The sequence below is a fragment of the Diplotaxodon limnothrissa genome, linkage group LG1 (genome assembly GCF_057381915.1).
Source record: "Diplotaxodon limnothrissa isolate DT_005_m linkage group LG1, D_limnothrissa_male_GT1.1, whole genome shotgun sequence".
Classification (NCBI taxonomy): Eukaryota; Metazoa; Chordata; class Actinopteri; order Cichliformes; family Cichlidae; genus Diplotaxodon; species Diplotaxodon limnothrissa.
This window is the reverse complement of record NC_140596.1, coordinates 19,261,188-19,287,495: the sequence shown is the minus strand read 5'-3', so window position 1 is coordinate 19,287,495 and position 26,308 is coordinate 19,261,188. Positions and strand designations below refer to the sequence as shown.

At 39.2% G+C, this 26,308-nt stretch overlaps 1 protein-coding gene across 2 annotated transcripts in view; it reads left to right on the top strand.

The window, feature by feature from the left end:
- nedd4a (NEDD4 E3 ubiquitin protein ligase a) overlaps positions 1–26,308 on the top strand; it is a 42,151-nt gene continuing 15,843 nt past the window's right edge. Inside the window, exons 1-10 of one of the 2 annotated variants that reach the window (XM_085373982.1) lie at positions 1–286; positions 1,570–1,643; positions 4,603–4,681; positions 4,767–4,805; positions 5,067–5,120; positions 23,279–23,329; positions 23,722–23,783; positions 23,960–24,062; positions 25,646–25,809; positions 25,908–26,022. In XM_085373982.1, coding sequence (XP_085230108.1) covers positions 242–286; positions 1,570–1,643; positions 4,603–4,681; positions 4,767–4,805; positions 5,067–5,120; positions 23,279–23,329; positions 23,722–23,783; positions 23,960–24,062; positions 25,646–25,809; positions 25,908–26,022 — 786 coding nt within the window. In that variant the 5' untranslated portion in view covers positions 1–241. Of the gene's footprint in view, positions 287–1,569; positions 1,644–4,602; positions 4,682–4,766; positions 4,806–5,066; positions 5,121–11,343; positions 13,372–23,278; positions 23,330–23,721; positions 23,784–23,959; positions 24,063–25,645; positions 25,810–25,907; positions 26,023–26,308 lie in introns of those variants that run through there. The other variant, XM_085373904.1, reaches the window with a different exon arrangement.

Genomic DNA, 26,308 nt, shown 5'->3' with positions numbered 1-26,308 from the left:
CATGAGGAGGAGGAGGAATAGAAGGCGGAGGAGGAGGATGGATACAGAGTGACGAAGGTGTCACAGCTTTATCAGTAGGTTAGTTTCACGCCATCCAGCAGGGTAAACACACGGAGGGAGTACCTCACTTACAGCGGAGTGGAAAAGCACACCTTTGTGGAGCACTGACTGTCGCACCGCCACCTCCTTCTTCTTCCTCTTCTTGTCGCTGTGTGGGAGGAAGAAGGGCGAGGATACTATTATGGCTTCAGTTTCTTCACAGATCTCAGGACTTCAGACAGATGAGGTAAACTTGGGGGGGGGGGGGGGGTTTATAAACGAGGCCGCTGTCGTTAGCCAGCTAACCAACGGCAGCTAACCTAGAAACTAACCGGAGCGTCGAGTTAGCGAGCTAACTCTCCCTAACTTACCGCGTCTGTTCGCTTCGGAGTTTCGTCTCCGCCAGATAAATGTGTTACCTATTAGCAGACAATCGATGTAGTTTGAAAATCTCCCAACTACTGCCAGGCAGTGTTAGAGGAGCCTTGAAAATAATAGAGCTTTTGTTTTTCGTGGGCAGGAAACCCGTCGTCTCCTGGGCTGTCAACGCCTTTTGTGTTTGCTCAAGATAAACAAAACAAAACAAACAAACAAACAAAACTGAGCTCTACCGAAGCAGCAGATGTCTGTGAAAAGATTCAGAGAAGGACAAGAAAGCAAAACGGGGAATGCAGAGTAAGGAGCTCGGGTCAGTGTGACAGGTTGCGAAATCTCCCGATGATTCACTGATTTTATGGTAAAAATGGGGCACAAGAGCCAAGTGTTGTGAGGATGTTACATCACCCTGAGACCACTGCATGCGTGCTTGCACGGCGAGCTGTGTGCGTGCATGCATGTGGTAACGATCAGACTGAAGCCACACTGCATCAGTGCTGGTACACTCTTATTATTGCCTTTTATCACTTATTGGACACCTGTTGTCATACAAGTCATCGGTATACAGTAGACTGCCCATGCGCAGATTATTACTATATTATGAAGCTATAATAAGAGTGCTTTTTGTGGGTTTTCTGTTTAGTTTGTGTTGTATGAAAAGGTGAGTGTCAGTTTAGTGTTCATTAGTTTTAGAGTTATTATAAACTGGGCAGGTGGAAGATTTAAGAAGTTTAGGTCCAGTGTTACAATCCAAACTCTTGACTCAGCGACACAGATAGCTCAGTCTTAATAATCAAATACACCTAAGTCGCCTCATGCTTGTCCTCATCCATCCATGCATCCATCCATTTGTTTTCTTCTGCTTATCCAGTTTAGGATAACTCTGGACTGGACTGAAGTCAAAGTCAGTTCTGCCATGTTTACAGGACACGCACAGGAGTGTAATATCATTACACTCTCGACCCACAGTGTGCAAACAAGACACAAGTTAAAAATAAATAAAAAGTCAGAAAACTATGATTACTGAGTAATATTGCCTGTGTGTGTACATATGTGCAGCAGAAGTCAAAGCTATAGGCTGTATGCAGTCTCTGTCCCTATTTGTATCTTACTGTACTGTAAATAGACTTGTTTTATTTTATTTTGTTGATTCAGGAGGATAACAGAATCCTGAAGGTGAAAGTCATTGCTGGAATTGGACTGGCCAAAAAGGATATTCTTGGAGCCAGGTAAGCTGAAGGAACATGGTCTGTTTTTCATGCCAGTTTGCTCAAACAACAACAACATAATTTCACCTGTGCCTTAAGTGGGCATTCTTAATACAGCCACTGTTTTCCAACACAGGAAGTGTTGGAAAAGTCTGAGACTCAGGGGTCAGGGCATTGTCACTAATGTGTTTTGCAATCTAACCACATACCACATGACCTTCAGAGCTCTTCCTTTATGAAATTAGAAATAGGATTATCAACTGTCGTAAACTTTAAAAAATCACACACACTTGTAGCAGAATTAGAAGCCTGAACCTTTAAAATCAGAAGAGTTACAGGTTGTTCTCCAGTTTGATTGATTAGACTAATCCACTGTTTTAGAAATATATGACTAATGTTTTTTATCTTCTAAATAAATTTCCCCAAACCTCAGTGTGATTCTTTGGCATTTCTCATTTAGTTTTATCAGCGATTCAAAATACAAACATATTTAATGTGCAGCATTGCAGGACATCTAAAGAGAAAAGCAACATGTGCTACTTGTGTTAGGATGCCTGGGTCGTCGACCCAGGGTTTTTGAGTTTTTGATATTATTTATACTTCCTAGTTTTTGGTTTCTTTGAGTTCTGTCTTATGGCTTATGTCTCTGTCTTCTTTAGTTGCTCTGTCTCCCCTATCACCTGCATCCCCTTGTCTAGTTCGCGTCTATGTGTATCTTAAGTTCCTATATCCCCGTGTTCAGTCAGTGTTTGTGTCTGCCCTGATCCCACGTCTCTGTTCCCTCTGTAGTGCCTGCATGTGAGTCTGTTATGTGTTTCCTGTTTTACTTTGAAGGTCTCTGTCTTAGTGTGTTCAGTTTACGCTTCCTTTTGTCTCGTCAGTCCTGATTTGTCCCAGCTGTGTTTCCCTCCTGTTACCCATTCCCTGATTGCTCCCTCTGTGTATTTAAGACCAGTGTTTCTCTGTGTCCGTGTCGCGATCTACCGTTTTCTTAGCTGTGTGTTCTGTCATTTCTCCAGTTTAAGTTTGTTTTGAGTTTTTTCAGTTATGTTATATTTTTGAGTACCTAATTAAAGCCTTTTTGAGTTCACGTCCGTCTCCGGAGTCTGCACCTTGGGTCCTATTCCTGCCTGCACACAGCCACACCTAACTTGACAACCATACAATTTCTTTGTGATCATTTATTTAAATAAATCGATGATTATTAAAAATGTTCACAGCAGATTTGAAAGAAATCTTAAGTCACCAACTTCCAGAGCACAGGGGGCACTTTGTTCCTGTCTGTTTCCTCTTTACATTACAATCAGAGCTTACTAGAATTTGTGAATCACTGATTCATATTAAATCCTCCATTTGTTCCAAAAAACAGAAGGACTTTGTTCTGTGTCATTTGCAGAAAAGCTTTAGTTAACCCTTTAAAGCCGGTCGGAGCGGGCACGCTCCATTTTGCATAACTATTTTTAAATCCCGGTAGCACTGCAACCATGTAAGCTAGCGCAATAAATTTTTTTGCATATGAAACCGGAGGAGTTGTACTTACATCTTATGCCATCAGCTTGTCCTCGGTCACAGTTTCCTTCCACATATAGCTTTGCAAAAACTGCATAAAAAGCACTTGCAGCAACAAAAACATAATATTCCAGAAACACGCTTTGCCGATCCGATCAGCTGTTTGTAACACTTCCTACGTCCATCGGCGCGAACTATCGCATGTCCGCCATGACCTGCCCAAAACCGGAAGTGACATTATTTTGCGGAAATGTAGTTTTTTACCATCAGGGCCTTATGAGCCTATACTTGTGCTTTTAAAAGTTATGTTTGACTTTATGACTTTCTGTGTCGTTTCTGGGATGCTTAGGACTCATATTGCACTGCTGGAAATAGTTTATTTTGATGCATATGCTGTTTTTTTTGCAAATTTCCATTATAATATTTATTTTCGTTTTTCCTGCAGTATATAAAAATTGGTGTATTTCAAAAATAAAACTATGAAGACACTTAAAATAAAATTCCTGTGGTGGGAAACTATTTTGTGCAACTTTTTTGTATTTACAGTTTTGAGGGATAAACCTCTTAAATTTCTCTAACTAGAAATATATGTTAAAGAAAAACGATTTTCAATTTTTTTGTAGTTTATTGCATTTTTTGCAATTTATGTAATTACTATGAACTTAATGCATACATATTATTCAAATTTGGGCTATAATGCTTGTATTGATGTATATCAACTTAAAATGCTCCCAAAAATGGCACTACAACATGTAAAAATATAATATAAGCTCTGGCGGACTTGGTTCTATGCTAGGTCTTAAAGTGTTAAACTCTGTTTTCTGATGGTTAACATTCCTCAAATATTTAGATACAGCTGGCTACCCTTCTTATTTCCACCCCTCATTCAGGGTTTTTATGGGGATTTGTTGTACTGTTGTAACTCTGGGACTCCCTCCAAAGAACCACAAACCAGTGTGTCTACAACACTTTTCACTCATACCTTTCCCCCACTTTTAGTTTTTTAAAGTTGAAAATAATTCCCCTAACTTCCACATAGCACGGCATACAAAGCAAAGACGCATAATTGAGAGCTTCTGTTGATTTTGTTGGTTGTTTTGGGACTCTTCTGTCTTTATGTCCATTTCGTGTTTAATTGTTCGCGTAATGGCCAAAATTGCTCTATTAGTACCGCTCTAGTGGAGCGCTCGTCATTTAATGCATCACTAATGCTTTGTTAAGAGAGAGCAATGAATAATACAGTTTCTTTGATGGATGTGGTTTCTATGCACAGTTCCTAGAATTATAATAAATTAGAAACTGCAATTATGAGCATGTCAAGCTGGAACAATTTCGTTAATGTTTCTTACGTTCTGAAGGTAGAGGCTGATATTAAGTGTTTTGAATAAACCGCTGAGGGCAGGAAGCAGATCATAACTGTTTGAATCTGTATAGACCAATGACTTAGTGAGTCTCTGTTTTTCCTTTGCAGTGATCCCTATACCAGACTGTCCCTGTATGATCCTGTCACTGGAGAAATCGCAAGCCTTCAGACCAAAACCATCAAAAAGGTAAATGCGTGAACACCTGCTTTTGAAGTCGTGCTCATATCTCGTTGATTTATTTTATTCTTTTCTCTTTTCATTTGACCCGAAGACACTGGACCCCAAGTGGAATGAAGAATTTTTTTTCAGAGTAAGTGAAATGTGATTCACATTAAGCACATTTTAAAATGCATGTAATGTTTTTTTGTTTTTTTATAAAACGAATGTACTCTGATGCGATATCAGTCAAATCAGTGCTTACTTAGAAAAACATGATTCCAAAATCAGATTTAAATCAAATGTAGCCATAACATGTGACGCTTGAATTACTCTGGCAGTGTTGTCCACGCATCTTGGTTATTGTACTGGTCGATTAAGCAGCTTTGACTTTAAAGTGTCTGTCGTGTTTCAGGTTGATCCCAAGAAGCATCGTCTGCTGTTTGAGGTGTTTGATGAGAACCGGCTGGTGAGTTAGTTTTAATTATTTATTTTTGTTTCTGTATATGATCTACACTAAACTGCATTGGGCGACAAATCTTATTCTTTGAATTCAGGTGCTTTTAGTCACATTACCACAGGTGTATAAAATCAAGCACCTAGATGTGCAGTCTGCCTTTATAAACATTTGTGAAGGAATGGGTTGTTCCGATGCGCTCGCTGAATTTGTGAAACTGTAATTAGATGCCAGCATTGCAACAAGTCAGTTGGTGAAGTGTCCTCCCTCCGAGATATTCACAACCAAGCTATACGTTATAAGCTATGCTACTGCAAACTTTAGGTACTACAGCAAGTCAACCACCAAAGTGTCATACCACGTAAAGTTATAGAGTGCGGTCGCTGACTGTGTAAAACCTGGCAGACCTTCAAACCGCCTCTGGGATTAACATCAGCACAAAAATTGTCTGCCAGGAGCTTTTGGGCATGGGTTTCCATGTGTGTGTGTGTGTCAGTGCAAATGTGAAAACAAATGTGAATAAGTGAAAATAAGTGAGCAGATCAGCAGCAGATCTTTATCGTCAGTATTTCCACACACAGTGTAAAATCCACGTGAAATGTGATATCTGGAGGGGATTTAATTACTAAAGGTACTGGGATTATGCTCTTTAGTTGTGGTTGGATTGTCTAAATGCAAAGCTGGTCAAATATTGTAGAGCTAAAGTGTAACGTGGAGCTGTGGAGTAGGCTAAACAGGCGCCCCAATAATTCCTGTTAGAATGGGACAGACTGATCAGGGTAACATTTAAGAGTAAACTGGGTCTCTAACACATTATTAATTAGTTAATTTTTTTTTAATTCCCCAGATTTGCCTAACAAATACAGACCTCCTACTGTGATCTGTATATGTGTGTGTTTGGTCAAGTCAAATGAGGTTGTAGATGAGATGGTGGCATTATATACTACATTTTTATTTTATATGTGAATGAGAGTCAGCAGATATGAGATTTGAAGACAGACAATGAATGAAACAAAAGTTTTTTACTGCAAATATATTCTGCATTTTATCACATTAAGTGCTAACATAACAGTAATATTCCCAGTTTATCTGCTTCAGTGCGTTTTTGTCATTTGGCATTGTCCACTAGATCTGAGTCCAACCACGATCTGAGCCTATAATGAGCATTTACTTTACTTACTTTCATGCTCTGCACACTTGAACCAGGCTCCAGTCTGCAGAAAGTGATAACTTCGAGTAATGGTTCAACACATTTACAAATCCCAAGATAGCACATATACATTTCCTGTCTGACCAGCAGAAGTAAAATAGGCTTAAATTGCTAGTTGCTGGAGCCTAAGGTCACTTTTAGATCATGTTTATGGTCTTAAATTGCAACTTATAAAGCCTTATTTTCCACTGAAATTAAGATCAGATCTACTAGCTCAGTAGACTTTTTTTTTAAATTATATCTTATAATAAGGAAAATATTTGTAATTTATTCTAAGAACACAAGAGTAACAAACTTGATTAAAGTAGGCAATACTTTTGCAGGGTTTTTTATAAGGTCGTCTTAAATAAATTGAATATAAAAAATGATCAGCTTTCACACTGCACAACTCAGTTTTGCCCATTTATTGATTAAGAAAATTTATTGCTGTGCAAAGAAGCCGTTGCATGTCGTAAAATGGTACAGTATGTTTCATATTTGTATGGAGGAGGGTATGCCCCAGTCATTACAAGGTTAACTGTGCTTTGTCTGCCTGTCAAATACACAGAGGCCCTTATTTTGCCATGACACTTGAAGCACTGTTGGAAACTGGGATACCTTATTATTCATGACTGTAAATAGGGGCAAATCTTAAGGGCATGGAGAGGATGCAGCTGAATAGTTTGAATAGGAGACTGAAGAGAATATCGATGCCTGCGTCTAGTGTTTCCTTATTGATCACACAATTGGCGCAAAGTGATGTTAAAGGTTTTAGGATGTAGCCTAAATGTAGGGGGACATGTGATAAGCTGCTGACCCAGTTTCATTCTGGGCTGATACAAAGCAGGTACGCACGAACAGGCGGACTCTAGTGACACGACCACTTCTGAGTTTCGCAGCTAACAGTCTGTAACTGTATGCAAAGTCAACACGGTCAAGCAGTGAACCAACATGGATGCTCAGAAGTCCTTATGTGACTGTACTAAATATCACTTCAACTCACAGAGGCAGAAATGAACTGAAAACTCTCTTTATCACTCTTATATTCATGCACCAGAGAGATGTGCATGCGTATTACAAATTAGCTTCACGTTGAATAAAACTCCTGTGTTTCCTTTTATGCATCTGCCACGGTAAGCTTTGGTTTTACGGTTTGGTTTTACGATTATTTTAAAAAGTATGAACATATTTATAAAAGTGTTGCCAGAGGTAGGAATTGATTAACTTTTGGAGTCGCTCTCCTTGTTGTCTCCTTCAAGAAACAGCAATAATATGTCTATAAGTTGAAATAATAAATATCAGAAGACATTGTTGATGTTCTCAAGATTGTATCAGAGACTAATCTGGATTCAGAGACTTGGTGTAGATATTTGTCTTGAGCTGCTGTTGTTCAATTTGCATTGATCCTCCGCTAAAAAAAAGCACCAACTACACTTGTGTCCACAAAGCAGGCTAGAAAATGATAATGATAAAAACATCTACTAGTGCTTAGTCCTAGAGACTGGTTGACGAGCGACCAGCTTTTACTTTGAAGTCAAACAGTCTCCATTTTTTAGTTTGCGTCTCACTTTTCACAGTTTTACTACCGCTCGGCGAGCAGTCTGCAATTTTTTTGCAAGTCCATGCAAACTACATGTGGCAACTGTGGCAATCTGCTAGTGAGCAAAGCAACTGCAAGGAGTTCCTATGTGCAGCACTGCATGTACCTCTTTGGGACCAATTTCATCTACTGGCTGCCAGCAATTTCCAGCAATCACTTGGGGGAAAACAGGTTTTCCAAAGCTCATACAGGTTTTTTTTATTGGAAGCTTTGGATTGTTTTCTTGATTGTTTTGCTGCTCCATATTTAATATTTCATTCATAACTAACTTTCTTTTATAATGGAAAGTAAACAAAAGAAGTTGTCATTCTTTGTAGTGTCCTAAGCTACATTTCTTATAACTGCGATACATGTCTTGCAGTTTGTAGAATCAGTGAATCACCTGCCCCTTTCCCACTGGAGCTGTATACAGCTTCATAGACTTTTATCACTGGTGAAGTTTGGTCCCCAACAATACCAGGAAGCGGCAAAGTAGATTCTTGGAATTACAAGTCAATAAAAAGCCAAGCATTGGGCAGCCATCCAGCAGTCCCATCAGTTTATGATAATTACATTCACATTTCTAACTCTTGTGAAATCTGAATCACCTCACTGTTAATAGTCTTGTGATGCTTTTTGTAATCGTGGAGTTTCTACATCATAAATTTGTTACCATAACATTCAACATGTTTCAGCGGGTTTTGCTCAGACTTTTCAGGTACAGTCAGTCGCTAGATCATTAAAAAAACGTCAACACACGAGCTTTCGTTTGCAGCTAAATGGCTGAATGTTTCTGGAACCTGTCACTACGTCACAGGTTTCCAGTCACATGATAAAATAAAGACGGGGGTGAGTCACTCAGTTCTGCCTTGTCATGCTCCAGTTACACGTTGGAGTATTTTGGAGGGTGTGTCAGAGCTGTGAAAGTGTGTGTGTGTGTGTGTGTGTGTGTGTGTGTGTGTGTGTGTGTGTGTGTGTGTGTGCGCGCAGCTCTGGCACACCGAGAGCTCAGCAAGAAACGTGCTTTGTTGGTCGTCTCATACGAGATGTGTTGATTGGATGATTATTGTTTCCACATGGTGTTTCCACAGTGTGAGCTTTCACATCTTGGGATGATAAGATTCTTCTGGCTAAGACTTTCAATTATAGCCTCTTGAGAGTTTAATAAATAAACATTTATTATTCCCACAGCATAAATCTTTGTTCCTTTGGACTATGACATGTCCTCTAGCACCACCAAAAGTAGTTTTTACTTTAACAAAATGTGAAACTTTGATGGATGCATATATTTGGACACTTTGTTTTTTTGGCCAGATTTTTAGATAGTACACAGCCTTGATTACCCAGACTCTTGAGAACAATTAAAAAAAGTAAAATTACATATTCTGATAGCAAGAGGTCAGACTCCACAGGGTTAAACTCTTTAGTAAATCACTTCTCCAGGCTATGCCAGCAGACCCCCATAATCTAATCTAACAGCAGTGTGGTCATATCTAGTTCCCAGTTATCTCAGAGGCAGCTAGACACACCCACAAAAACCATAAAAAAGTAAATCAGATGCTGCTGTACAGTTCTCGCTTAAAATACATGAGTGTGTCTTTGCAGCAGCCCCTTCCCCACTTCCAGAGACAGCATGAATGCAGAAGTTGCTATGGTTACCTGCACTTGAATTAATTGGCACGATTCAAATGGTAAAAGAAAGTGATACAATGGTAGCTGCTTTGTAGCCTACAGCAAAACAACATTTACAAAGACTATGAAAAAAAGCTAAACGCTGAGAGGCAACCAAACTTATCCAAACCAATCAGGCAGGTAGAAAACATACTCAGACTGGGACTGGAGCTGGAGGTATTAATATATCACTAAAATTTGTTATATAGTACACTAAATATATCTCTTCTGTGAAGATAAACTACATCAGTGGCTTTTTCATACATGGATTAAGCCTAATCCTAAATGGAACCTGCAGTGAACTTCCATGTGTGGAAAATGAACCTGTAGCAGTTACTTACACTATTACATTAGCAGGTAGCTAGCTTCAAACATGTAGCTGTTGATATCTTGGTTTGCAGTAAGTTTATCAGTAGAAACATTCTAGTAAATCAGAAATGGTATAAGTGAACAAAACAGGACATGTTGCTCAGTCATTCGGGTCATCTGATAAAAAGAAGGTCAGTGGTTTGATCCCCAAAGTTCTTCAGAAAAATCCATTAGAGAAAGACAGTGTGTGATAGTTAGAAAGTGCTTAATTATATGAATTCATGTGTGAGTCCTTGAAATTAAAATTTAGAAAGGTGCCAAATAAGTCTTCAATAAACTTAAAGAAGTCCAGTTGCTTTCTTTCCAAGCTCTTTACACTACTCCGGAAAGAGTCTCCTGTAAAAGCATGTCTCACTGAGAGATTTTAAAGAGGTCATTCGCCTTGTTTGGCTTTTGGACACTGGCAGCAGATGTTTGATCACCTTTATGATATTTCTCTAACCGTAAAAATGGGTAGCTGGGATAGGCTCCAGCCCCCCTGTGACCCTGATAAGCAGAAGAGAATGCATGCATGGATGGATTAAAAATGCCTGTCAATATTTTCTTGGACAGAGATCTGAGAAATGCTACTCAGCTCTCTAAAAGTTTGATTACTTCATGTGTGATGAGTTGTATAAAACACATTTACACACACCAACTCTCAGACACCCCAGTCAGATGTCAGTCAGTGCCCCTTGTTCCTCTAGGACAACGTTATCAGTTCAGCCATATTTTCTGCTGATTTGTTTGATCGTAAAACATCAAAACTCTTTAGGGCTGCACCTTAATAGATGCCCAGCCTCTACTCTAGCCACACCCCACTGACCCAATTTATTGATGACCTCACCTCAGACACTTTCGCTGGAGACTTTATTAAATAAATATATAACTTATCCTTCAATGCAAAGCATGATCTTCGCTGTCATGCCAAATTCTTGTGCCTATTTCCAGGCAGCTTTGCTGTGACTTAACATGAACGTGCGGTGTGCGTCACCAGCCTTGTCTTATGGCCTAGATACCGTCAACATCAGTTAAAGCTGCTTTTGCCTGGATGAGTGATTAATGGCCAATCATGGGTTTTTTCTGGCAGTTTGTCATGCTCCTTAAAAATTTAGGTGATGACTTCCACCGCAGCAGGAAGTGTCCACCGGTGAATCATTGCTTTATCCTGGCCTGGCGTCTTACTATTAAAGACTATGCTAAAACCGATTTAGAGGCAGAGCAATATCAGAGTAACAGGCGTGGAGAGGAAATCAGATGAGTACTGACTGTTACATGAAGTGTTGAGTGATTGGTGTCGCGTCACCGCGGTCCCACAAATCTTTCTCCCTCTTATCGTGTTGAATTTTCTGCAGTAAAGCAGATGATTTGCAGCAGGTTGTTCAGTCACTGAGGATCAAAAAGCATTTTTATTAGTGTTTTTATTTGTTTGGGTGCTCTTTTATTTTCTTTGGCATTTTTATTGTGTGCTAGCTGAGCTTTGTCACCCAGTCCTCACTCTGAAGCAGAATTATGTTGAAAGTCAGTCCCTTTGATTTCCTGTAATTCAATAGCAGTGGGTAAAAATATTTGTGGGGGCGCAGAGCAGCAGAAACATAAGAAGCATAGCTGCAGCAGGAAGTGAAGTCTTGGGTGAGTGGCCTGAAGCAGAAGTAACAGTTGACCAGAGCTTTAGTCGAAGATGCAGCGTGGACGACTGCCGCGTTGTTGTTGTTTTTTTCTTTCCCCAAGGGAGTAAACAGGAGTGAGGTGGCAGCAGCAGATGTGAGGTGTTACACATTTGTCAGAGGGTGCAGTTAACTAGCCCTGAGCTAAGGCTATGAAGCAGGTCCGCTTTTTCCTTCAACTCTCAGTGTTGCTTTCTGCTCCGCGGCCGTGTCTTTAAAGGGGGCTCAGCAGTGAGATTAATCTGTTTTCAAAGGTCATCTGTTTGGGTCATGCCTCCACACAGAACCACTGACCTCCCCTGACTAAAAGCCATGGTCCGCCTGGAGAGGAATGTAGGTTGTCACCAGAGCTATTTTGGCAATGCGCAGTCCCTAATGATTGTGATCACAGAGCAGAGTTTGGAGCAGTTGCTTTGCTCTCCTTTTCCCAGCCAGCAAGTTTGATCATGCAGCTCCCGCTGGCGCTGCAGGGATTAGAGAGTTAAACGAATGGCACGTCGGCTCCGCTTGCATTTTGCGTCAAGGAGAAGCAGCACGGACCCTCTGTCAGAAAGCCTCAGCAGCCATGGTGAGGAAAGCGGAGTCAGTGTGTCAGCTCAAAGCCCCTCGGAGAGTCTGGCGCACAATTCTGTCCACTTGAAGGTGACTCCTCTGTCACCAGATTATGCTTATAATCAATACTCTTCAGTGTTCATACCCAGGGTTAACACCGGAGGATGTAATAAGAAGAGAATTCTACAGATCTCACTCCAGCCCTGTGGAAAGCTCAGCGGACAGGTGGATGGCAGCGTAGAGGATGGAGAACCAGGAGCTGGTGAAGGAGGAGGAGCGTGTGCGGGTTCTGACGGGGGTTCGTGCAGCAGCAGCATGGCCAGCGATGGCGGCTACTGTAGCAGTAACAGCATCTTCGAGCCAGAGGCACCAGAAAAGCATAAGACCACCCAAGAGAGGAGTCTACACTGCTGCAAGTCCAAGGTCCCCCTGAGGCGGTGCTCCTCCTTAGTTATATTCCCAAAGAGCCCCTGCAGCACCCCACCTGCTTCCCCAGTAAGTCCAGTGGCTTTTCCTGCGCTCCCTATAGAGAAGGGCTCTAATCAGTCATCTCATCAGACTTCTGTTAATGGATACTCACTGACAGATGAGGAGGTGACTTCCAAAGGGTCCACCAACACGGCAGTAATCGGCCATCGCTTCCCAAAAGAAAGCTGTTCAGCTGAGTTCAGGGACACCAAACACATGGTGCAGTTTAATATTCCCTTACAGGACGAACCAAAATCTAAAACAGAGGACATGAGCAAAATAAAGGAAGTGTCATCATCTCTAGACAGATCAAATCGTCACTCCAGCAGCCTGTTGCTGCGCTTTGCCCACCAGAAACCAATGATATCAGGAAAAGGAGCCACAACAACAGCTACAGTCAATGTGGAATATCCCGAGGCTCATTACCCAGCAGAGCACCCAGAGGGTGATCACGACTGCCACAAGAAACTTTATCGTAGTACCTCTGCTTGTTTGTTCTCCTCAACTAAACCTTCTGAGAAAAACCTGAAAGCTTGTTCATCAGGAAAAGGCCACCAGGAAAAACCCTGTCATCACGCCATACAGAGGAGCTTTTCCCTCGAGGTGCCTTACGCCAACACTGGAATTTCATGTCACGTTTCGAATCCCAAACTCAGCAGCCCCTGCTCTCCACATGTGCACATTCATTTGTCTCCTTGCTGCCCGGCTAAGTTGCCTACCTCTCTTCCTGATATAAACACGGGCAACAAATGGAATAATACACCCATAAGCTCAGGTCAATGTGCCGAGGTAAGTTTCTTAAATGGAAGGTCCCAGGCCTTATACCTCATAGTGTATAGAGAAGATAACAGCTGTCAAATAAGCATTTTTTTTTAGTTTATGTGACACAGCAAGGCTCAGGAAAGCATGTTAAGGTAAAGAACAAAGTGGATTCACTGAAATGTTGTTAAACTGGTTCCAGGAGATTCCACATGCACTGACTTTAACTGCCATGTACACGGGACTAAAATAACAGCTGGACTGTGTAAAGTAATGCAAATAACAACTATATTTTATATTGACTTTGTGCTTAATTTTCCCATGCATAAAGTTCAACATTCAAATAGTTCTGTGTATTTTATGTCTATATAGATATACAGATATACAGCTCTGCCATTCACATTCTTAAAACTCAGTTTACTGCGGGTCAAGAAAGAGTGACATTCAGTAACTGAGAAGATCGCTACAGCTAAGTCATGCAATTAACAAGCCCAATGTGGACAAACATTCAAAGGTATTCGGTTGCATTACAGTAAATCCATCTGCTTATTAGTTTCCCAGAAATCAGTGAATAAGAGGGAAAGGTTCCCTTTCAACCTGTTTGTGTGTCTGTCGGTGTGTGAACTCATCTTTTGAATAGTTTCCTTTTTTATTATTCTGTTAGCACTATGAGTAATTGGCCTAAGTATTTACCCAGGCTAATTATAGCAGTGGGAAAAGTGGTGCCCCTTGCTGATATAAATAAAGTGCCTCTGAAATATTCTGCCTGACTCCAGATAGTCTACTGGTGTGTAGCACTGATTCAAATTTAACTGCATGATACTAGAGCGCTGCGCAGTCATACCAGCCATCTGTGGACGTGCATGTGTGTGGTGCTAATGTAATGTAGGCGGAATGAAAGTGTGAGCCTTTCCCAGTAAACTGGTGGTGTGTTGCTTTCCTTGGTGCCACTGCCAGCCAGTGTTTGTGAAATATCAAGTGTCAGTCTCCACCCCTACCCCCCTCCATTTAGCAGAATGTCAAGTAGGACGGCTTCCTCCACTAATTAGTCAGTCCATTTATTTTTAAAATAGTTACGTTTGCTTAGGTAAATCTCAGTTATACTTTCACTCTAGAAGGCCCAAAACATGCTTCATGCCTAACTATAAATAATAAATATGGAAAAACTTGTAAATTATCTTTAAAAATAAAAATAAAAAATTTGACTCCTAAAACAAATTGCTAATAAAAGAAAAAAAATTGAGAAAGTTGTTAATTTGGAAAAATTGTTTCACAACTTGCCAATAAGGCTTTGATGGATGTGTTTAATGAGTCTGTAGACAAGACTGTGAGTCAACTCCTTTCTGCTGTGAGTCAAAACGTTCTGTGTTTTAATTGTAATACCTGCACTGATTTTCTTACTTCTTCCCTCTGACATATGTTCTCCATATAATAATTAAAAAAAAACACTGACACAAAAAAAACTAGATTAAAACTACACATTTTCATACAATAAAAACTGAACTGCGTCATACACATTTAGTCTCACAAGGTGAATGTGGTTAAAACTAAACTGAAACTAGCTGTAAAAAACCATTTAGTTAACTGACATATAAATAACAACTGCACTAAAACAATATTGTCCCCAATCCAGTTTCTTAAGAACTTAGGCCTCAGTCACACAGGCCTAGAGACTGCTCAGTAATCCACTAGTAAACTTAGTCTTCTATTGAAAAATGTGTAGTCCCAGACTAGTTGGCAAATGGTTACTGGTGTCAAAGAGGTTGATGCACTGAAAGCCTCATTTTGACTTCCTTGGTCGCTAGCGGATTACTTTGAAAAAGTAAAAGTTCTGCTTAATTGTACAACCAGCATGTTTCAAAATGCACTTTTATTTTGAAGGTGAATGATCTCTATTTCTAGTTTGCATCATGCATTTATACCCACCCCTCAGTGAGTAGTTGGCGGGTGTTTGCAGATGAGTCAGCGTCTTCCAACACGTTCTCACTCCCAAAGCATAATATTTTACGCTAGGTGACAAATCGTCACCATATTACGTTTTCGGCTACCCACCACGTTCCTAAATGACGACCTCGGAAAAAAGAGGAAATAGGAGAACCGTCCGGACTGAATCTACACATGTTTGCTCTTTTTCTTCAAATCGCTTAGAAACACGCTATTTAACATCGTTAAAGTCCTGGTTAAGGTCAGGAATAAGGTTATGGTCAGGGCTAGGGATAAGGTTAGGTTTAGGGCTGGAATACAGGGCTGGAACGTCTATTACCGCGGGAGCGTCATTGCACTGGATTCCAGCCATAACCCGCCGCGTACCATAAGAACGCCGAAGGTCTCCTTTCGCGTTCCTCAGGAACGCCGCGGGACGTGACAAAACGTCGACATGTTACGCCTCGGGAGTGAGAACGGGCTGCGTCTTCAGTGCAAAAAACAGGTGGCCAAACAGTTTTTGGTGGTGCAGTTTCACCGAGAAACCTGCTAGAAACCTCCAGCACCCATTCGCCAAATAGTCGGGGTTGTGGTTGCCAGGAAGACATAGACTGGTTTCTAGGCCTGTGCGACTGGAGTGTCATTTAACCGGGGTTGTGGGGGTTCTGGAGCTTATCCCAGCTGTAGCACACCGGACAGGTTGCTAATCCATCACTGGGCTGCAAAGGCAAGACAGATAACCAGATATCTGGCCAATTTCAGGATCACCAGACATAAGGAGAACAAGCTCCAAAGAGAAAAGCCCGATCTGATCAGGAAGGTTCAAACTGGGAACCTCTTTGGTGTGAAGTGGCGTTGAAGAGGCTTTGGTGCATATATCTGTTTATGTTTTGATTTCTAGGCAAGAAATACATGTTCTGAACCACTGCAGTTTAATCCCTGACAAATAGCCACCAACAATAATAAAACTAATAAAAACTAAATTAAAACAAGCAAACCAACTCCAGAAAGTAAAACCTTTTTTTTTCAATATTTATATAGCGACAAATCACAGCTACAGTTGCCTCGAGGTGCTTATTATATTGTGGAGTAAAGACCCTACAGTAATACAGAGAAAATCCCAACAATCAAACGATCATCTATGAGAAAGCACTTGGCGACAGTGGTACAGAAAAACTCCCTTTTAACAGGAAGAAACCTCTGGTAGAACCAGGCTCAGCCATCTGTATGACCCGTTGGGGGTGAGGGGAGGGAGAGAGGACAAAAGACACAATGTGGAAGAAAACCAGAGATAAATAATAACTAATAATTAAATGCAGAGAGGTGTGTAAACACAGTTAGTGAAAAAAGGGTCAGAGAAAAAGAAACACTCATGGGAAGCACCCAGCGAGGACCTGGTTCCAAAGAAGAGAGACCTGAAAGCTGAAGGCTTCTACTTTTAAATACTCTTGGGACCACAAGAAAGCCCGTGGTCTGAGAGCGAAGTTGTTGGGGTGATATGGTACTATGAGGTCTTAAAGATAAGATGTGGCCTAATTATTCAAGACCTTGTAAATAAAGTGAAAACAAAAAATGAACTAATTAAAATGCAAAACCACAGTAACTATAAGTTCTTCTTGAAAGTCTTTTGTATTACACGCTTTTGTTTTTATTGTCATGTCCACCTACGCTGTGAGTCGTGCTAATGGTTATCTAAGATCTTGTGCATCATAATCTTAGGTAACTATAAGAAAAAGATGCGACAATAATAAAACCCATACAGGTCGTGAATAATCCTCCCACATCTGTAGTGGAAATGTTTAAAAACAGCTACAGATTTTATTGCCCAAACATGTATAAATTTGTACTTTGTACTGCCTTTTATAGCCACTTCAAAAAAATAGGTCACCTGAGTACAAACAGACCAGCACTGCTAACCAACATATGTACTCCAAAAATACAAACATATAACTGTTGCAGACTTAATAATACTGCAATATGACAAATTAGCATCTGTCTATTTCTGGACCTTTTTTTTATATTTTTAGAATTTGTTTTTCTCAGCTGCACGTGGACAATCACCTAAAACTTTTAAATACTGCTCCAGAAACAAAGAGAAGCTGTGTGCGGCTGAACATGTCGGTTCATATCAGTGGTGGTGTTTGAAAACTTCCTTTGCTCTGGTTAGCCGCACTCCCAAAGTCACCAGATGAGTCATCACCATAGTTAATGAATAACCAGGTATGAATGTGTTGCACAACAAGGTGAAGACATGAATCAAATGAATGTTAACAATGATTTTATATAGCGAAATAACAAGCATTTACAGTTTCATAGAGCATTAAACGTTTTAGGGGTATCTCACTACACAAACAAGTGGGTTTGTGGAGCTGCTGAGTTAACATGCAAAATAACTAATGTGTATTTAGAGAGATAGCCCAGCAAAGTGCCCTTTAACCCCATATGATTTATACAAAGCCCAACTTCTGTGCTTTAAAAGGTTTACAGACTGGGTTACAGCCAGTAGTTGGAAATATTTGACATCATTCTTCATCCTGTAGTTAAATAATTTGTTTGCATATTCCCCAAGAGCATAACAAATGACATCTAGGCTGTCAGACATAATGTGTTTTAACTTGCCTTAACTTTGTCATGGCAATGAAGTGCTGTTTTGACACCTGTGTCAGCTTTCAGTTCAGTATCCATCATCACCACGCTACCACCGCCACATTAGCTCCTCAGAAGCTTATTTTTCACAAGCTGCTGCCCACCTGTCAAAAGCAGCTTTTCGTTGCAGAGCCAAGATGGATATCGCTGAGGCTACCAACATGTGTCTGTAGCTGTTTGCCGCAACCTCATGCAGTCTGTGGTCAGCACTGCTTAATGCCATATGCTAAACTTGAGCTGCATTCAGTGTCACATGAGCCTGCAGGGATGCTCTGAATGGACATTTATCTGTCGTTATCATTTTATCTTGGGCAGTTTTTTTTCACGTGTCCGTAGCATGCATTTCCCCTTTGTTATCTTTAGCCTCACCTTACCCAGGAGGCTCTGATTTCACTCCATCATCTGTTCGCTACTGATATAGACGTGACCTACTCAACTTCAAACCGTTAGCTTTAATTGTTTATGCACTACGGTTTGTGGCTGAGTTAAATATTTATTTGGCAGAGAGATCAGTGGATTTGATCAGCTGATGTAAACACAACACCTGATCTGGACATTCTGGAGATTGTGTTTCTGGGTAAAACCAATTTATCCTTAGCTAGCTTTTAGTAATAACCGCTTGCACGGGATGCTAAGAAAAATGGATTCAGCTGCAATATATACTGTAAGTTCTCAGTAATATATATAGCAGGATGGAGCCACAGCCTATATTAAAAAAAGATGTTTGGTTTTGGTGCCCACATTTTAACTATATGTTTAATTTTTGAAGTCAGACAGACACCACACCGTGTCTTTGTCCTGACTTCCTCCTCTCACCCCAACCGGTCACGGCAGATATTCGCTCCTGTCTGACCTAGTCCTGCTGGAGGTGTAGTACTGTCAAAAGGGATTTTTTCCTTTCCACTGTCACTAAAGCGCTTGCTCATAGGGGGTCATATGATTGTTAATGTTCTTTACCTTACAATATAAAGCAACTTGAGGTGACCACTGATGTGATTTGGCGTTATATAAATATAACTGAAAGTGAATTGAATTAAACCTCCTATTGAGTGCATTACACAAATAAAAAAATATTTCAATCACCAAAATTGGAGCACAGATTTCTTAAATGAGCTGTTAGTACAACTAATTGGAAAGGAAGCTTTAATATTTCTCTCAACACAGTACTCCATTAAAAAATAATTAATAAAGGGAGAAACTATCCATAAGTACCAATGTCTTTGTTTTCAACCATGCTGTAAACAGTTTCTATAGCTAAAATTGGGTATTTTAATATGAGAGTCTGTGTGGATTGACTTGCTTCTGGATTTTCACTCCAAGAACTGGGATTTTTAGTACTTCTGCTTTTAACATTGCAATCCAAGAGTCTGCTGTTTGGAAGTAATCTATTTAAGTTAAGAGCGTCTCTCAATGTTTTATAAGCGCAATGTCTCCGTTAAAAAGAAATGAAACATTTCTTTATCTAACTTTTATTCTTACTTTTATTCATCAAAAAGAGCTCTATGAGTTATTTATGTGAGCCCTGTATGTCTTATACTATGATTTACTAATTAAATAGGATTCTTTAGCAGATTTCTATTACAAAAAGGAGAGAAATGTGGGGGGAGCCACTTTTATGAGTAAGTCATAGTATCAGTTAGACAATGCTAATAATAGTTTTTAATTATTTTCCATATGGGTACCCTCTGTTAATATAAACTACTGTAAACAATAAAGACAGTGTTCTATATACAGCCACAGCTGCTCTGTTTACTGTATGTTAAATCTCCAGTCATTCAGTATTGTAAACAAACCCAAAATAAATACAATTATTTCTGACTTCCATAATATGGTGGAGGGTAAATAAACACAGAGGACTGACAGTGCGTTTAACCTTAGTATTCTTAGAAGACCTCATGAAGGAAATACTGTGCAAAGCAGGCGGTTTCTTAATGGAAATGCAAAGCCTGCCAGTATAACAGCAACGATAACAAGTGTGCTTGTCTTAATACCGCTTGCATAAAACAGAGACTGCTGTTTTTAGGACAGTTCATTGTAATTTTGGAAAAGCTTGCTCAGAGTTTATTTTAATCTGGATTTATGCTTTTCTCAGTTGCTCTATTAGAAGTGCAAGGGCACGATGAAGGAGGCCTCCATCTAAATTTGTTCACATAAACACTTTGTACCCCTGTTAGACAGTTTGACCTGCCATGGGTGTTAATTTTGGTCACACGTGCTGACTCCCACTGTGCTTGGCCTCAGCCTTCTGCTTTCGAGACCTTAACAGCTCCAATAAAGGCATGCAGTGAATGTGTGAAGAGTTCAAAGCAAAGACGGTTCATCTGGCAAATGCTACATTATTTTGATCCCAGTCTCTGTTGGAATAACACAGAGCAGCCATTCATCGTCGGCTGATAAACACATTCCTGCCTGGGCAACATGCTAAATATACACGGAAATGGAGCCAGTTAAATGACTCTCATTGTTTGAAGTGGGAAAATAGTGCAGCGGGAAACGTTTTCTGTTAAATCTACAATTAAAGACGGTTTGTTAAAGGGAGTGTCTTGTGAAAAAATCGGGTGAGAGGAAATATTTCTAGCCCTTACTGATGATTGAGATAAAAGAGAGAGATGTACAACCTTGAAGTCACTGCAGATAACACAGACATACTTCTTTAGAGATATTAAAGTGGTTCTCTGTACTATAAATCAGTTGTTTTTAAATACTTTTTCTGCCCAAGGCACACTAAAGGTCCTGCCAAACTCTTAAGCCACACCCAGGTTTTGTTTCGGGGTTTTGTTTTGTTTTTTTGGGTAGAGGATGAGGAAGCCACTTGCAGCTTCCCATTTATGCCATATAAGGGACTGAGGAAATGATGTACATGCACAAGTAAGTGTAATGTTTACAAAGGTTCACAAATGATGGTTATTTTGTACCCTAAAACACATAAAATTATACCAAAAATACAAAATAATGAAAACAAACTATTTTAAGCAAGAAGTGAACCCGTAAAGGAGTTAACTGCTTAACAAATCAAGACCCTAACTCAACAAACTAACCTGTGTAAATCAAGAACTTATGCTATATATTAAAGGAATAGACCATTTTTAAATGCAAGGAGGGCAGAAGAGGAAAAAGGAGGGGGAAACCCCAAGGACAATCGATTAACTCAGTGCAAAGAACTCCCATCCCCCCCATACTGTCACAGCTGATAGTTTGGTCCACTTGTTGGCCATCTGTATTTCAATGGCTCCACCCATAGTTTCAGCAGGACGATAACTCAAAACAGAAAAAGTAATTAATGCATCTCATAAGTCTATTTGTGCCCGTCAGTTAGAATGCAGCGTAGTGTCATTGAAACAAATTTATAGATTTAACTTGTCCAAAAACATGAATTGTGTGCTATGTAATGCCATTGAGTCAATGCCATTGACTGTGGTAATGACGTGGTAGAGTGAAACCTTAAACCTGTGTGTCTGACTTGACTGAATATTGCCACATTTAGGTTATTTCACATGACATGTGTTTTGTCTGGTTTCTCTCAGAAAAGTTTTGTCTCCCAAAACTTGTTTTTAGCTTGTTAATCATCCCCCCTCCCAACAGACGAGGCATGTTAACATTCCTCATCCAGGGAGCTTTTGCTCTGATCACCTTTTGTGTTATTTCGGTGATGCTTTGTCTGCGCTTGTGGTTAGTTGTGGTTTGTTTAACACAGAGAAGTTACTCTGCTGTTAAACTGTTAATCTGGCCTTTGATGTTTAATGCTTGTATAACCTTAACTTAGGCGTACAGAAACTAGAGAATGAACTAAATTTTCTTTTGACAGATGTTTTAAGGGGGAAATTAGTCCTGCTAATTTAATTTCATGAATCATGTAAAAAACATTATTTATGTATATATATATATACATCTATATGTGTGTGTATATATATATATATATATATATATATATATATATATATATATATATATATATATATATATATATATATATATATACAGCATAGGTTTTCTACATTGTAAAAAAAAAAAAAAAATGCTGCGTTGGGTGTAAAGAAATAAATATGTAAATTTACAGTAAAAGTTTATTTATGTATAAAACATTATTTATGTATAAAACATTATTTATGTGTGTATACATATATATATATATATATATATATATATATATATATATATATATATATATATATATATATATATATATATATATATATATACATAAATAATGTTTTTTACATGATTCATGAAATTAAATTAGCAGGACTAATATATATACATATATATATATATATATATATATATATATATATATATATGTGTGTATATATATATATATATGTATATACATTTATATGTATATATATGTATATATATATATGTATATATTAGTAAAAAAGTATAATCACTAATCTAATCTCAGAGGTATTTTAATATATAAGTCCAACAATACAGCATAGGTTTTCTACATTGTAAAAAAATAAATAAATGCTGCGTTGGGTGTAAAGAAATAAATATGTAAATTTACAGTAAAAGTTCTGTTAGCTCTTTGCACAGTGCCCGCCCTGTGATTTTAAAACAAAACTAAAATTAATTGTCAGAATGTCCTTGTTTTGTTTTATGTTTTTTGTGTGTTTACTGTGAACTCACTGTAAAAATCATAGATTTCTATAGTAGATACTAAAAAAAAAAAAAGTATGTCATTTAATGTCTTATCTGTTATATATCTTTGGTGTAGTATGAATGATCATGGATCTTTATCAATAGGAAAAGTTGTAAAACCTATGAAGACACACTTAAGTCTAAAATGTATGCCCTTCTTCACATTTTTCAAAGCTGCCCAAATTGCTTCACCAGATTGGAGTCTTTAGCGGGCCAATTCTGGCCCCCGGGCCTTATGCTTGACACACTTGCATTAGACAAATTAAGACTGATTTTGGTCATGTGCAATGGAAAAAATCAGTCCCTGTTTTTTTGTGGGTAGATGATACTTGCTGGGCTGGATGTCAGTCTCTTTACCTACTACGTGCAGTTAAATGTTACTGTCACAGTTTTAAATGTGTAGCATATACAGTATATTCTGAGCTGATAAAAAACCGATGATGTCTGGTGAAATTGGTGACAGACTAATTGTAAAAGGCGTGTGTATGTGCTTTGATATCAACTGTATAAATAAGAAAAAGAAACTGATTGTCAGGCAACTGATTTGGGTCCAGTGGGTCAGAAATTTGGAGCAGAAGAGCTGAGATGAGTTTTCTCAGGTTTAGCTAAACCTGCATTCTGGAACAGGGACTCTTAGACATCAGATTAACAGCCCGTCCTCTGTGTTTGTAGATGATGTTGTCACGGCTCTGATGTCCATGCGTTTCCCTCTTTCTCTCCCTTTCAGACACGTGATGACTTCCTGGGACAGGTGGATATCCCCTTAAATCAAATACCGGTGAGTGCTTGGCTGTAGAAAATTCATTGTAATACTGATGTCTCTAATCTAAGATCACAGTAGGCTGAATGTAATTTGGTTTTCACTGTGTGAGCTCTTAGCTTCAGTCCCACCTATGGCACCATTTAAATATAAACATGGACATCCTTATTCTACTGCCTGTTCCACATCAGTGTGCACAGTTTTGGAAATACAGTCTGTTGTGTTTATGTTATGCTGCTGCTTTTGTTTTGTTATAAATACAGCACCCACAAATTAGCCCTCACTGTGCACGGTCACTGTCATTTCACCCATTGGTATCTTAAAAGTGTTATGATCCTGAGCTGAACAGCAGATTTATTCATGCAGTGTGAAGAAATGAAAGATTTCCTTTTCTTATTTTGTTTTCTCAGACAGAAAATCCTAACAATGAAAGGCCATACACATTCAAGGATTTTCTGCTTCACCCACGAAGGTTGGCATGATTTCATGGTTATTTAATCTTTTGTCTTTCTCTGTTTTACATTCCATTTCCCATATATTGGCTCACTCATTTATTATTTTTTTTAGCATTTTGGATATTTATTTCTTCCACTAAAAACAAAGAAAACAAAACAATTATTTATTTACGTTTTTGCCATTCCCACACAGTCACAAGTCCAGAGTTAAAGGTCATCTGCGTCTAAAAATGACCTACCTGCCAAAAAACCCAGGTTCAGAGGAGGAAACTGCAGATCAGACTGAGGACAACGATGTAAGTTTACGCTTAGTGTTACGAATGCTTTTGTGTTAGCAGTGCTTCCATTTGTTCAACATGAGTGTCAGGTCAGTTAGTAGTTGGTGCTGAATTTAAGTCCTTGCACTCGCTTTTAGAGCATCACACGAAAATGTTTGCATTAATTTGCATCTTTAATTGTAAGGAGTGAACCAGAATCTGTGTTTTTATTACTATTAATGTACATATGATATGACTAAGCTGCATAATTTCAAATTTATGCTATAGGTGTATCTGCTAGGAGGCTGAGGGGTGGCACTGCAGCCCGTCAGTATGTTTCAGCATGATGACAATCCCAAACACACTGTCAATGCAAAAAAAAAAAAAAAGCATACCTACACAAGAAGACACACAATGACACTTTCAGTCATGAATTTGCCTCCCCAGGGCTCAGACCCTCAACACTATAGAGGCAGTGTGGGATCATGCTGACAGACAACAGAACAAAAGACAGGCAACATCCAAAGAAGAGCTTTGAATGACTTTCAAGAACTATTTCTGAAGGCTACTTACAGAAATTATCCTAACTCTTGGCTAAGAGAGTTCAGGCTGTGTTGAAGAATAAAGGGGCAGGGTTATACAATTATTGACTTTCAGGCTCATTAAAATTGTACAAACTCTGTTTCTTTTATATTTGTACATTTCAATAAATCAGTGCACCAGTTTCCCATTTTTCTGAGCAAAAGATGAAGAAATGAGGGGTGATTTAAGACTTTTGAACAGTATTGTAAATTAACATTTAGATTTAGATTAACTTAAATCTTAACACTGCGAAGTTATTAAACTGTTATGGCTCGTTTTGACAAGCTGGGTCACATTGAGATCCCAGCTATAACCTTGGCCTTGTCACCTGGTTTTCAGCGTTAGGTACAAAATAGCTTGTGGTTCATCTCCTTACTGACAGATCAAAGCACAAGTCAGAGTGTCAGGTGTATAAATCTCTTACATATACACACACGATACTGCACATCCATGATACTTTCTCTAAATCTCAGTCATTGTGAACTGTATTGTGTGTGTGCACCAACGTGATTTCCACCCTCATCTTTAGCCATGAATGGATGTACACACTCCCTTACTTTGTTTGCATATAAATTCACTGTTTGCACCACAAAAATTGGGAGTGGAATTTATAGAAAGGAAATGACAAAGCGTGAACGTGTGTGAAACTGAGACAGTCATCTGAGAAATGTAGGAAATAAGAATCCCGAATACAAAAAACTATTCAAAGAAAAGGGTAAAGTAGGCCTTCAAGGCCAAAGCAACCATTATGCATAGCTGCAGCTATTTGCATGCCACTCACAGTTACCAAGAACAGTAATAGTAAGGTACCAGATAAAGTTTAGTACACACAAAGTTATTTGCACTGAACTTTGTATATAGTAACTTGTACATATTAATATCAGTAGCTGTGTTTGTAAATGTGAAAAAGCTCTGTGAAAATGGCCGTTTAATTTTATTTTCCAGGAAGGCGAGACTTTTTTTTTTATCTCCAGTTTTCCATATGTACAGCTTAGTTTAGTTCTTTAGCATTTCAAAATGATGTCCTCCTTGTTTAACAGCCTGGTTGGGAACTTCTGGAGACACATGATATGTCAGGTCCCAGACAAAACCAGATCCTGCCTCCTCTTCCTCCTGGCTGGGAGGAGAGGCAAGATAATCTGGGAAGGATCTACTATGTTAATCATGAAACCAGAACCACACAATGGCAACGGCCCACCACGCAGTAAGAAGGCTCCCATATCCTATAAAAAAATTAATTTAAAAAACCCTTTTGATGCATTTCATTAGTGAGAATCTAAGTGTCTGTCTCCCCCTGAACAGAGACGGCAATTTGGAAGTTCAACGAAGACAGAACAGTAATACGGATGCGGCGCATGTTTTCATAACACGCAGACAGATCTCAGAACATGAGGATAGCACGCAAGAGTCTCCAGAGGTAACTCTTTCATTTTTTGTTCCCTGTTTCCTTGTTATGTCCCAGGATTTCTGATAATGTTGATAAAATTAGAGAACAAGTTTCATGGTTTAACACTTGAGTCCAACCCTTTCATAATGCTGTTTTTGCTGCAAAAACTTCGAAACCCACCCAACTCTGCAGTACTTGCTTAGCACCAAACATCCAACATAAACGTGGTTAGCATCTAGCTGGTTAACACAGTAGCAAAGGAGTCTGCTGCTTGCCTCAGGATATAGTCTATAGCAGTCTGTTAGGAATAATCAGA